Source organism: Barbus barbus, assembly GCF_936440315.1.
Source record: "Barbus barbus genome assembly, chromosome: 23".
In the NCBI taxonomy this organism is placed as follows: Eukaryota; Metazoa; Chordata; class Actinopteri; order Cypriniformes; family Cyprinidae; genus Barbus; species Barbus barbus.
The window spans coordinates 22,444,038-22,457,080 of record NC_136751.1 but is presented as its reverse complement, the minus strand read 5'-3'; the positions used below and the strand labels follow the sequence as shown (position 1 = coordinate 22,457,080).

Sequence of the window (13,043 nt, the reverse complement as noted above, 5' to 3'; positions counted from 1 at the left end):
CTGCCCTGCAATAGGATGTTGGGTGTGTTAATTAAAGGCGGCCACAGCTGTTTTTACTTAAGTGTGGTTAGACGGTAGAGAGGAAGTAGGGCACCTTGTCTCAAAAAAGTTTTTATTAAAGCGTTTTCACACACATACCAAGAAAAAAACATCAAACATACGCGTAAAATGTACAACGACTGGTTTTCCCTACAAGTCGAGACATGCTAGTGTTGTTAAAACAGCTTTAGGAAAAACTTAGAAAATAAAACAAAAAAGCATCTGACCTGTTAGTTAAACAATACGGCAGTTTTTCTATCATTACAATTTAAAACTAGTTAGTTTGAATAAAAAGAAGAAGAGGTGAGCGCGTTTGTTCATCTATAACAAAATACATCGGACTCCTTAGTTAAAACAATAAGATACATGTCAAAATCTATGCGCTTTTTAAAAAAGTTTGAGTTGATAAAAGATACAAAGTTAAATAATATAGAGTTGACTTATCTTACCGTTGCGTGAAATAAAAAATATCAGACCGTTAAGTAAGAGTATAAGATACTTGTTAAAATCTTGTAACATTACAATTTAAAAGCTAGCTTTTGTCCCAACTTTGCGTTAGATAACCTCACGCTTCTGTGGCAGACTCGGAATGAGGTTACGAGCGTTGCGGTCAGGCCACACCTACATCACCGCCCCTAACGCTGTAAGGAGAGACCGACGTGAAGATTTAAATGTTAAAAGAATTAAACAAAGTAACGTTTTTAAGTTATTTTTAATAAATTTTTAGCGTTTCTTAATTAATGAAACCATTCAGCATTCATCCTAAAGCTTTTCACTTTAAAATTAGGTTACACATTCACCTCTAACCCACAGGAAAGTGTTGTTTTATTGTATTTTATTTTAGTTTAGTTATTCACACTTAATACCTTTTATTTACTCTTTGATTTAGTCAATCTTAAAACTTCTAGTGTGCTATGTCAGTTAAAACGTACGTCTGCGCACGTAAACTGGAATGAAAGCGAATGTTTTGGCGGGGGTCTTTGGATTTCAGTCTTAATTAAACGCCTATACGTTCTACAACATCTTACGAAATGTAAATATTTTGTCTCACGCAGTGCGACGAAATGAAAACGGGTGCTGTGTGTCTGGCTGTATGATCACTGCAACGTCCTTATCTGATCAAGAGGTCCGTTGTAAAACATCTAAAGTTTCTGGGGATTCAACTCATTTGCAATCTAATGAGTTTTTGAGGGGATCGTAACCTTGTTAGAACATGAGGTAAAAAGTTAATTGATCAAAACAAATCATCGTTCTAAGATGTTCGGCGATCAAAGGACATCCGTGTTAACCATTTTATGACGTGCACCTGCGCGTGTGAACTCTGTCGAAGGTTTAGGCAAAAGTTTGCTGACTGGTCAGAGGATGAGTGCCCTATTGAACCTTTTTATGACACATATCTGGTGAAGTTAGGTAAAGTTGAGAATTGAGTATTTATAATGACTTTATAATCTATTCGAATGCGGTTTCAAACTGATGTTTGTCAGGACGAGATGAGATAGATAAAGAAGAAGCGGAAAACAACAAACTTAAATAAATAGAGGCCCCCAAAGATGATGGTTTAATAAGATGGTCTATGCTTTTGGAAAATCTTGTTTAATTTAGTTCATTTTACTTTATCTGATCTTTGATTGTTGCATCGCTTAAAACATATTTCTTTCCGACATAAGAATTAAATCAGACCTATTTCAAACGTACATTTGAATGGGTGGTTTACATCACACGAGATCAATAAACAGATATTCCGAGTTTTGATTTCAAACACGCGTAGATAAGGGAAAAATGTCATCTACACACAAGAGGGTCTACGCTAACATCGAACCAATTAAGTTGTAAAAGAAAAAAGAAAGATCTAAAAGGCGTTTCATCCCATCGGTGAAACACCTCCAGTTCCGTTAAGTAAACTGATGAAGATACGGGACGGGTAGCTGTGTCTGATGAATTTGTGTGGGAGGTTTTGATGAGATTTATAACAAAAGTCAGAATCTAAATAAACATACGACGGACGCGAACGATAAAAAGTGCTAAATATAAAATGTATTCAGAGTTTTTGTTTTAACAAATGCGATGTAAATCTATATCGTACCCTCAGGTAAATTATGTAAACAGATGCGAAACTGATATTTAAATGTAAAATAATAAAAACGATCATATTATGTAATCATGAGCCAATGAGGGTATTATTTATAGAATACATTTCATTATGTTTAAACATGGATTTCGTAATATTTGGTCATACTATTTCACAAATTAACGTTACACATTATTAAAGATTTGTGGTATTAGGTCACCCCCTGCAGGTTGTTATCGTATTTACGATATGATTTCAGAAGACGTCCCCCCTCTCTGAAATGTTAAAAAAGCAAGAGCTATTACATCTTCATTATCTGTAAACTCTACTTCTCGTACGATGTCGCTATACCTCAACGATCGGTGGAACAATGGCTGACAATTACGATTGTAAGTGTTTTGTTCATATATGATATTTAAATATTTTAACTCGTATTTGTTTAACACTACGTTATTATCTCCAGATACTTTTGAGAATATTGAGTTTGACGAAGGATTAGACCAGATACTCGAAGAGATATGCAAGTCTTTACACTTTTTCTATTGAATGGTCTAATAACAATGATAATAACAGTCGATGAGGCCCAACTAGTCGCTAGCGGTGATGACGTAGGACTTAACGGTGAGTTATACAGACATTAGTTTTTTTTTAACACGTTAAAAAGTTCCAGGATCTCATAAACAGTATCTGCTAAATTTGACAGGCGAGCACGGTGATGACAACAACGGTGTGATAATATCACCTGCAGAGAACGTGCGAGCACGCACACGATCGCGACCTGTTCTCCCACGCTGCGAATGTACGGGTGTGGTCTGGGTGTAAAACGTGTGAGATTGCCCGAACAGGAGACGATCGACACCCCGAGCACCAGTCATTTAAGGACTTCCGAAAATAACGGTACATATTAAAACAGAAAATCACATTATCGCGTTTACGTTCGACTTTTATCTAATAAATTAATAAAGAGATTATTGTTATTCTTTATACAGAACAAGATCATGACGAGCGAGGTCTGACAGCTTGGTCTGATTCCATGATCCACGCTTGGGATCAGGTATTCTTCAGCGATTCGGAGACTGAGGAAAAGGAGGAATTACTACATGAAATACCTCAGGAACTGTTCCCGCGAACGTGATTTAAATTGAAGACTTGATTGTGACACGCTGAACCGTGTTAATCGGTACTTTGAGAGAGTCTTTGACCAGGCCGGACAACCTTTATCTTACCGGGAAGCAAAAGAGATTGCGCGCAAGGTGATGTAATTTCGATTTTAAGAAATATCATAGCGTGTCAGCAACAGCACACTGAGGCCTTACGTCATGTGGCAGAATTTTGGAGAAGCTGTCATGAGCAACTGTACAACGAATTCAGACAGTTTCAACAGTCCATGAACGGTGTACCGGAGGATATCCGTGAGCAGCGTACGGAACAAAGACTTTCGGTAAATGCTTCATCATTAATGTCTGAATGTCTGAATCTTTTACAACGAATGTTAGTAGATTTGCATGATCGAATGATGGCTAGGAGATAATTTGCTAAGTATGGAATAATGTTTTTTTTTATTATTATTAATTTTATTTCTTACATTATTTGTATGTTACAGGTATTAGATTTGTCATGCAATTGTTAGTGTTTGTTATTGAAAACGGATTATTATTGTTTTATGCATGTTATTAGTAGTTCATGTATGTTGAATTCTTCTCATTGCTGATTGTTTGATTTATATCATTAGCATTTCATATATGTGTTGATTTGTACCTACTTATTATTGTTTGTTTCTGATTCAATTTATACGTTCTTGACAAAATATGATTTTGACATATCTGCTTATGTTACGTTGTGAACCGGTGTGGTGTTTTCAAGGGAGTGCACACGTTTGTCTTTAAGGTTGAACTGTTTTTGTACTTTCTGATTTTAAAAATAAATTTTCAAAATGAGCAGTAAAAGATGTCACGGCGATTTACAAAACCATGGATCAGAAGACGAACAGAGATCATTAAGGCCTATACACGATTTTCAAAATAACGCCGATAAGTTACGCGATCTGATTAATAATCAGTTACAGATGTTACAACCAGATTCCCTTAACATGATCGAAAGATTACACGAACTCATAGATGTACAGCATGAATGGTTGGGTATGTCTATAAATGATGGTGAACAGATTGGTGCGGGGCCGCCTAATGATTATCCCTCAGGCTATGATCCGTCAGCTCCAGATATGGGTCTCAGCCAAAATTGTATAGATAGACTAATAAATAAAAGAGGTAGTGTGGGTGATTTTACAATTATCCCTAGACCGAGATTTAATTGGCAAAGATTATTATGCTGCGTATAATATTTTTTGCAAGATATTTTGAATGAGATTGTTGATTTTTCTCGGTTGATGGCTGGCGAAACCAGTTTTATGAACGCCTCTCTGCAAGGTGAGAGTCTCCCCACAGACATTAATGTGGTTTTAACACCTGATAATAATCACGATGTTAGCATATTTGTTGATCAAATCGAACGAGCTGCTCAAAGCAATGCAGATGTGGGTTCTGATTCTGCTTTACAGTTATGTGTATCGGTGGCAAGAAATAGTCAAGGTGGAGGCCGTAGAAAGTTAACCGACCTTGCACATAATACGGTCATCCAAAAAAGATGAATCTTTTCATCCCAAAAAATATATCAGACAATATGTGCTTCAGTATATGTCTAGCTCATTTTTTAAACCCTCATAGTACCGAGCAGGAATTGGACAGAATTGCCAACAACATACACACAACTCTGGGCTACGGGCCACAAGATAAAATAGCGTTTGATGATGTAAATAAATTCTAAATGATGTTAGACTTGAAAATCGTCATGTTTCACAGATCGTGTTCAGGTAAATTGGATGTGTATAAAAATACAAATGAAACACATCAGAACACTGTGCATTTATATCTGCATGATGACCATTACTACATGATAAAAATTTGAAAGCATTCTGAGGGTACAGCTACGTCTGCGAGTACTGCTATCAAGGCTTTTAAATATGAACATAATCTGTCTGTTAATATGCGCATAGTTTATTACTCAGACGCAAAACAGTAACGTAGCCAAAACCACTGCATATAGTTGCTTTTTAGTGTAAGTTAGATGTATCTTGATTTTATCAGACAATGTTGCAATTATAAATCAGGATTTAAGGAGTAAAGTGTGAGTGATTCAGGGTTAACGTATTATTAATGGGTCGTGTTTACTAATTATACTTGTTTTATGTATGACAACAGAAAAAATGTAAATGTGAACAGCTTTAATGGGCATTCAGCTGTATTACAGTATGTGACAGTTCATAGAGTAGAACAGATCTGAAGTGCCAAAAAACAATGCTTCGCTCGTTTGCAAGCCATGATGTCTCTCGCTCGCCTCGCACGGTCGTAGCTCATTTTCTCATGGGCGGTCAAAGCAGAGAAAGGGGAGGTAACCTTTCCCCGTATGACGACATAAGGGGAAGATTCAAGATTGGGCCATCTGAGCTTTCATTTTCTCAAAGGCGAAGCAGGATACCCAGGGCTCGGTTTACACCTATCGCCATTTCTAGCCACTGGGGGACCATAGTCAGGCTAAAGGAACTCATATTAATGTTAAAAAACCTCATAAAGGGAAATTTTCATGCCATGGGACCTTTAAAGCTAAAATGGCGGAGCGCTTTCGCCTCAGATCAGGTGTTTTCAGATCATCAGGTGGTGTACGTGCAGAAAAGAACATGGTCAACTTTGGTGAAAAATAAGAAAATGAGCAACAGGCTTTGTAAAAACCTGCCTCTTTTAAAACTGTTATATAAGGCTTCACCAAAGCAACGGCGCGTCTTTTTACAGTCGGCATGAGATCAACTGATTTTATCCTTATGTGAGATAGCTCTTAACATGTTCCGTGGTACCTTTGCAGTTCCGAAGATTAAAAAAGAGAAAAGAGGAGATCAAATACGCAGCGAGTAAAAAGATCAGTGTCATAAGAAAAAAACGGCTGATTAATCAAAGAGGCCTGTTAAGCGTGGCCGTACCGTTTATCACAAGTTTAATATCATCCAGACAACTTTAGGAATGGAATATGCTGAAAAGCATTACGTAATTCCTCAGAACCAGTTGGATAAATTAAGGACTGGGAATGTTCGGGAGACAATTGAACAAGTTGTGGAGAACAATTTGGACGACGCTATAAGAAATATATTACAGAGGACTGATTTAGATCCACACGGGAAAGCTAAACTTTATTCCAACATAAACACCAGTCTTTTACGGTGAAAAACAGATCGGGGTCATCGCTGGTGTCGTACATGAATCTTTCATCGGTGTCCAAGGTGCTCAAACTGACCGCCCTGTTGGTCTTGTCAAAGTTGTAACCGCATATGCAATTACCGGATAAATGAAACTCACGCTTAACATTATCCAAAGGTTCGTGGAGGAATTTGGTCAAACACGGGCCGTGTTTCATCTTCCTAGGCGCTAGAGTGAGATCATCCATAGCATCCTCAACGGACGTCTCAGGGGTTTTAGGTGATGATGCCTCAGCCATTGTTGCAGAATAATTTCTGTTTTAGCAAATTTGCAAAACCTACGTACATATTTTGTGTCTAGGTGAAGATAAGTCTTACTCAACTCATTTTTTTAAACACAGTGTTACAACTGGGGGCTATCGCAACCCCCGTCTTAGGGGCCTGGCAGTAGGCGTGGTCTGCTCATTTCAAACAATTGGAAATACTCCCACTCTCTCCTATGCAATTATAACTCATTTGAATCTCATGCGATTACTGTAACAGCTCCTATAAAACTCCAGGTTGTGATAATTTACCGCCTTCCAGGGCAAATTCTTGGCACCTTCCTAGAGGAGCTGGATGGGCTGCTGTCCTCATTCCCAGGGGATGGCAGTCCACTTTTAGTCTTTGGTGACTTCAACATTCATCTGGACAAGCTTTATGCTACAGACTTCAGTTCACTCCTTGCTTCATTTGATCTCAAACGCCTTACCACTACAAGTACGCACAAACAATGCAGCTCTCACACTTACATATTGTTCTCACACAGTGAAAAATACATCACAAAGACTCTTCAAAGACTACATTGCAAAGACTGCTCAATATTGCAGGTTTGCTTTGCACAACATCAAAAAGATCAGGCCCTTTCTAACGGAGCATGCTGCACAACTTTTTGTGCAGGCCCTTGTCATTTCTAGGCTGGACTACTGCAATGTTCTTCTGGCTGGACTTCCATAATGCACAATCAAACCTCTACAAATGATTCAGAATGCAGTGGCACAACTGATCTTCAACGAGCCCAAAAGAGCCCATGTTACACCTCTCTTTATCTCCTTGCACTGGCTACCGGTTGCGGCTCGCATCAAGTTAAAGACATTGATGCTTGCATATAGAACAACCACAGGCTCAGCACCCATCTACTTCCACTCACTAGTAGTAAGAATCTACATCCCCTCCAGAAGTCGGAGATCTACGAGTGAGCGATGATAATTTTCAAGCAATAGCTGAAAACTCATCTCTTTCAACACTGCTTGACTTAATGCTAAATTAAAAAATATATATATTTCTCTTTATTTATTCCTTCCCTTTCTAGCTTGTACTTATTTTAACAATACCTGAAACTTGGTATTATGAGCACTTCCTGTTTGCCTCTTTAAGATGAATCATTTTATGTATTCCCCAATTGTAAGTCGCTTTGGATAAGTGTCTGCAAAATGACTAAAAATGTAAAACGATAGAGCCTTGAGCCTTTAATTTAATAAAAAAAAAAAGAAAAAAAAAAAAAGGTCCTGTTACGGAAGGATACCCAGACACGGAGTGCTTGTTATCAGATTTATTTGACACACACAGCAGATGAGCGGGATGGAGTAGGTGAGTAATCAGGACAAGGATACTTCAGTTGCTGGATGAGGTTGGTGAAGTTAAGGTCTGTCTTACAGGTGAGGTGAGCACTCCAGTGCCTGGTTCCTGGAGACAGAGATCTAGGAGACGCAGGTGGACAAAGACGAGGAGGAATACTCTGGAGGAAACACAGGAGGTAAGTACTGGGAATAACTCAATCAAGATATTGTTTGGAATATTCACTTGTATCATATAGGAGTCCACAAGGTTTCTTCGAGACCGACCACTGGAGTGAGGTGCTGTGAGTGCTGAAGTAGTGGCAGGGTGAATGAGCAAAAAAAAGTAGACACTTAACAGTTTCGATTGATGTATAACACTTATTTGTGTGACCAAAATCAACAGAGTATTTTTAGTGTATTTTGCACTTATTTTAAAAAAACCGAGTTCGTATCGCCGGCGATACAGCCGACCCCAATGGGTTAAGTAGTGGCAGGGTGAATGAGCAACAGGTGTGTGTGATCAGTATTCAGGTGATGAGGTGCACTGGGATTGGCTAGGGTGTGAATCAGGCTGTTCTGTGTCAGGCCCCTGCGCCCTCTAAAAGGGCGCCTCCCAAAATGTAATCAGTTCTTTGGAATGTCATTGTATGCCATAACATTAAGATTTGTCACTGTAATTGACAGGAATAGAAACAGGTGTGTGTGTGGTCAGTATTCAGGTGATGAGGTGCTCTGGGATTGGCTATGGTGTGAATCAGGCTGTTCTGTGTCAGGTCCCTGCGGCCTCTAAAAGGGCGCCTCCCAAAATGTAATCAGTTCTCTGGAATGTCAATTTATGCCATAACATTACGATTTGTCACTGTAATTGACAGGAATAGGTCACCCACACTAAAAAAGGCCTTAATTAACACACCTTACTGATGGTTCAAACACAGTGTGTGACAAACAGACCAAAGTTGTTATTCATTGATTTGAAGAAATGCTGATCAGTCCAGATCTGAGCAAATCAGTTTTGTAATTTGAATCAACTGATTAATTTAATTGGTCTCCAGAGAACGGTTCATTCACAAACCCGACTTTAATTAATCTTATAAGTTTCTGTAGTATGTAAATGATTTTGACTGCTCCACTCAGCATTTACTGTATGACCATGTGCTTTAAGTTTAGAAGCGACCTATTCCATTACTTTAATTTATCAACATAATTAAATGAAACATTATTTGTTTGAATCAGTCTGATGAATCCTTCACTGAATGAACTTGCAGAATCCACTGGAACAGATATCGAATCACTCTGCAAGACTATATTTGCATATTTCACATTTTTACTGGGTCTCAAATTTACATCCCTTAGTGGGTTGTATAGGATGAAAATGTTTTGGAACCCTTGTCCTAATATACAGTTATGTAATAAAGTGACAGAATTATCTTCCCTATCTAACGGTCCAGAAAATATTTTGAAATATCAATTTACTTGTTGTTACGGGATATGTGATTGTTGGATCAAAGAAGAGCTTTCGATGAAGAAATAAAGAAACAGAAATCTTTTTAATCAGCTTCAACGCACTTAAACCATTAAACAACATTATCAAGCTCTGACAAAGACTAGGGGAGAACTCAGGACTTTTAAAGGGATCAATCAAATGAGGAAACAAGATAATTAATATAACACAGGTGATGAGAATGAATGATTAACTAATGACTGGAAACTAGAACAGGAAATACCAAATAAGAGTAAAAAGGAAACTAAACAGAAACCAAACCTTGACAGATATCGCCCTCCTCCCGGAAGGTGCGTCCCGCACCGTAACGGGGCGGGCGCCCTGGAGGCTGGAGCAGGGCCAGGACAGGGAGGAGACAAGGGAAGCCTCCAGGGCGGATCAGGAGACTCGAGAGGGGAGAGGACGCTGGCACTGTCTGTTGCCGCTTCTCCCTTAAGAAAACGATTGGATTATATGGATGTATGGATTTTTGTATCATACCTTTATTGCTGGAAATCTTCTTCGCTCAATGCCGACCTGTTCCTGGGCTGTTGCATCAGAGTTTTTTACTACTGTTTACTGGCCCTGTGGTCTTGATATTACTCATCGACACCAGCATCAAGATCGTCTAAACGGACAACACTTCACTGCCAAGTTAGCCCTCGCCGGATAAGGTAACATCTCCCCGGCTTAGCGAGCAGCCACTTGCCAGCCGGCTGGATAATCTTTGGATCCTCTCTGTAAAGCGACATGACGCTAAAGTACTCCATCCCGCAACTGCTTAATTTAAGGAATAACAGCAGTCCAATATATATCTCAGCCATTAAACAACTTAAACTTCAAAGCCGACCCCGCTACATACATAGAAGCTGCCGTAGAAAGTTTGTTTTCTCTCAGTCTGGTGACTCTATTCCATCTCTCTGGTCAACCGAGAGCATTGTCGCACGGCATTTACGTCATCAGAACGCCTCTCTACTTGGAATAAATAGCGTTGGGAAGTCTACTTGCATAAGACCCGTCACCACGGAGCGGAACATAAAACGTGGAGTGGATTTCAGTCTACTTCGTTCTCTACAGTACATCACTCCATCTAACATCAAAATAGAACTGTTTAACACACAGTCCCTTGCAAATAAATCTTGTCTTATACACAGCCACATATTGGACAGGAATATTGATATCATGTGTCTTACTGAGACCTGGCATCAGCCAGAGGGATTTCTTGCATTAAATGAAGCATGTCCTCCTGGTTATCAATACTTGGAGAAAGCCCGCCACTCCGGTCGCGGTGGTGGCCTAGCAGTACTACATCGCAGTGACTTAAAACTCACCCCGCTGTCTCTGCCCGAACTGTTCACTTTTGAATTCCTTGCTTTCAGATGTAAACCACCTTTCACTATGACTATTCTTCTCATTTACCGGCCTCCTAAGCAAAATCCAGCCTTTATCTCAGAGATAAATCAATTTCTCACAAATGACCTGTTGAAGGCGGCTGACACCGGCACACCATCGCTCCTCATCCTACTGGATCTATCTGCAGCTTTTGACACGGTTGATCACAATATCCTCCTTCAGCGCCTCCATCATACTATCCGACTCTCTGACACTGCTTTGAGCTGGTTCCAGTCCTACTTGTCTGGAAGAACAGAGTATGTTTCTTTCAGAGGTGTCAAAAGTATACACATTCTTTACTTAAGTAAAAGTATAGATACCTGTGTTTAAAAAGACTCTAGTAAAAGTTGAAGTATTGACTCAAATTTTTACTCAAGTTAAAGTAAAAAGTACAGGCTCTAAAACATACTTAAAGTATAAAAGTATAAAGTAACCTTGCGAAAGACAAAACCACCATTTTAGGGAAAAGTTTATTGGACTCCATGTTCAAGTGCAAGCAGAGCAAAATTAAATGACATGAATACAAAAAGCTCTGTTGGCCTTTTACACATACAAAAAAATGTGCATGGTGTTCAAAAACTTTTGTTCAAAAAAAAAAAAAAACTTGTTATGCCAATAGATATTAATAAACAGAAATATTATCCATCAACAACACACTTTGTGTCCAACCTATGACTAACTTCAAAACAGCAGGAGATCATGTGTAGATCTTTGAGTGCATCTGTGAGAACTGCCCACATCAGTGTTTGTGTGTGTAAGAACATATATCAGTATTTAGGTGTTTGTGTGGACCAGAAATGCAACTAAGCTACACACAATAGGACTAACAGAACCCTCCGTTTAGCTTCAAAAGAAGCTGATTTTCAAAATTCTTGGAATCAACACGTGCCCTTTTCGGTGTGAATATCAGTCCAGCTGTGCTAAACAGTCTCTCACACGCAGCTGAGGCAGGTAGTGAAGTGTTAAGCCTTACTGACAGGTTGAATACTGTCGGGAAAGACTTGAGTACCCCCATTGCATCACCTGGGCATCCCAAGTAAGTCTCCAGCTGTTTGGCGTTTTCTTGGGATCCGGGGGTCTGTTTGATTGCAGAAAAGAAGTCATCCTCTTCTGAAGAATGGGAGGTCTCACCTTGATTCTCCACAGCTTGTTCTTTCAAATGACTTTTGATATAGCCAAGGCCTATAAAATAAAAGCATAATTAGTACCAACTTGGAATAATGAAATTTGATTACAATATGATTAATAAAATTGTAACATTTGTGATGTGTACATAAAACTAAAGATTGCAGTTTCGTTTTCAAGGATAAAGACAACAGCGTGTTACTTACCAAGTTTTAGAATGCATTCATTGCTAGTCCAGCAGGTCTTGAATTTGGGGACAAGAATGGCAGCTGCAATCAGTTCTGGATCTGTAAGCATCTGTCCAAATCGCTTTTCAAGGCCTGAGAGCAGTGCATCAACCAAAGGCCCACAAAACTTGACAGAAATGTGAAGATGCTGGAGCTTTGCTTTGAGCAGTGTAATTGTAGGTACCAACCAACCCATCTGCACACTGCTCTCTCCCTGAAGAAGATCAAGTGCCTTGGCAACTGGGCTCATGGTTTTTACATACTCTGCTAGAAAAGCCAGCTCAACAGGACTGAACCTGTTAAAATAAGAAATGAAAAACAGTGAAACAGTCCCACTATTATGCACTCCTAATCAACATTTAAAGACAATTAGTGGAAATTCATACATAATAGTGGATGCATGCTAATAACATTTCACATCCTGATCCATCCTTATAAATATTAGGCTACCACATTTTGCAATCATTAAACTTTAAAAAGCAATTAGGCAGGTACATACATGGGTATCTTCAGTGTACTGCAGACAGCAGCAATGGCTCCTTCTTCTTGTTCTCTGGAGATTCTAATGATCCTCTCAACAGCAAGAAAGAGTGAGTTCCACCTTGTGTCATTTGGCCTCAGGAGTTGGAGTTTGCACTTATCTTCAATGACCTCAGCAGCTATGGTGGATCTTGCACTTTTGTTCCACAGACTTGTGCACTTTGCAAATGATGAACGAGAGAGTCGCTTGTAGACTGTGCTGCTGATATTTGCTTCAGATACATCAAAAGTTGACACCAAGTTGAGGAGGTGGCAGGCACAGCGGTGGTGTTTTGGAAGCTGATATTCCAAGCAGTCGTCCTCATCTAAAATGGCTCCAGCTTCAACAAAC

At 39.2% G+C, this 13,043-nt stretch overlaps 1 protein-coding gene across 1 annotated transcript in view; it reads left to right on the top strand.

The window, feature by feature from the left end:
* Positions 1 to 3,242, top strand: part of LOC306843033 (chitin synthase chs-1-like) — a gene marked incomplete at its 3' end in the record, with an annotated part of 45,573 nt that extends 42,331 nt beyond the window's left edge. Inside the window, exons 20-21 of the mRNA XM_079374273.1 lie at positions 2,856 to 3,004; positions 3,097 to 3,242. Coding sequence (XP_079230399.1) covers positions 2,856 to 3,004; positions 3,097 to 3,242 — 295 coding nt within the window. The remainder of the gene's footprint in view (positions 1 to 2,855; positions 3,005 to 3,096) is intronic.
* Between the last annotated feature and the right edge of the window lie 9,801 nt (positions 3,243 to 13,043).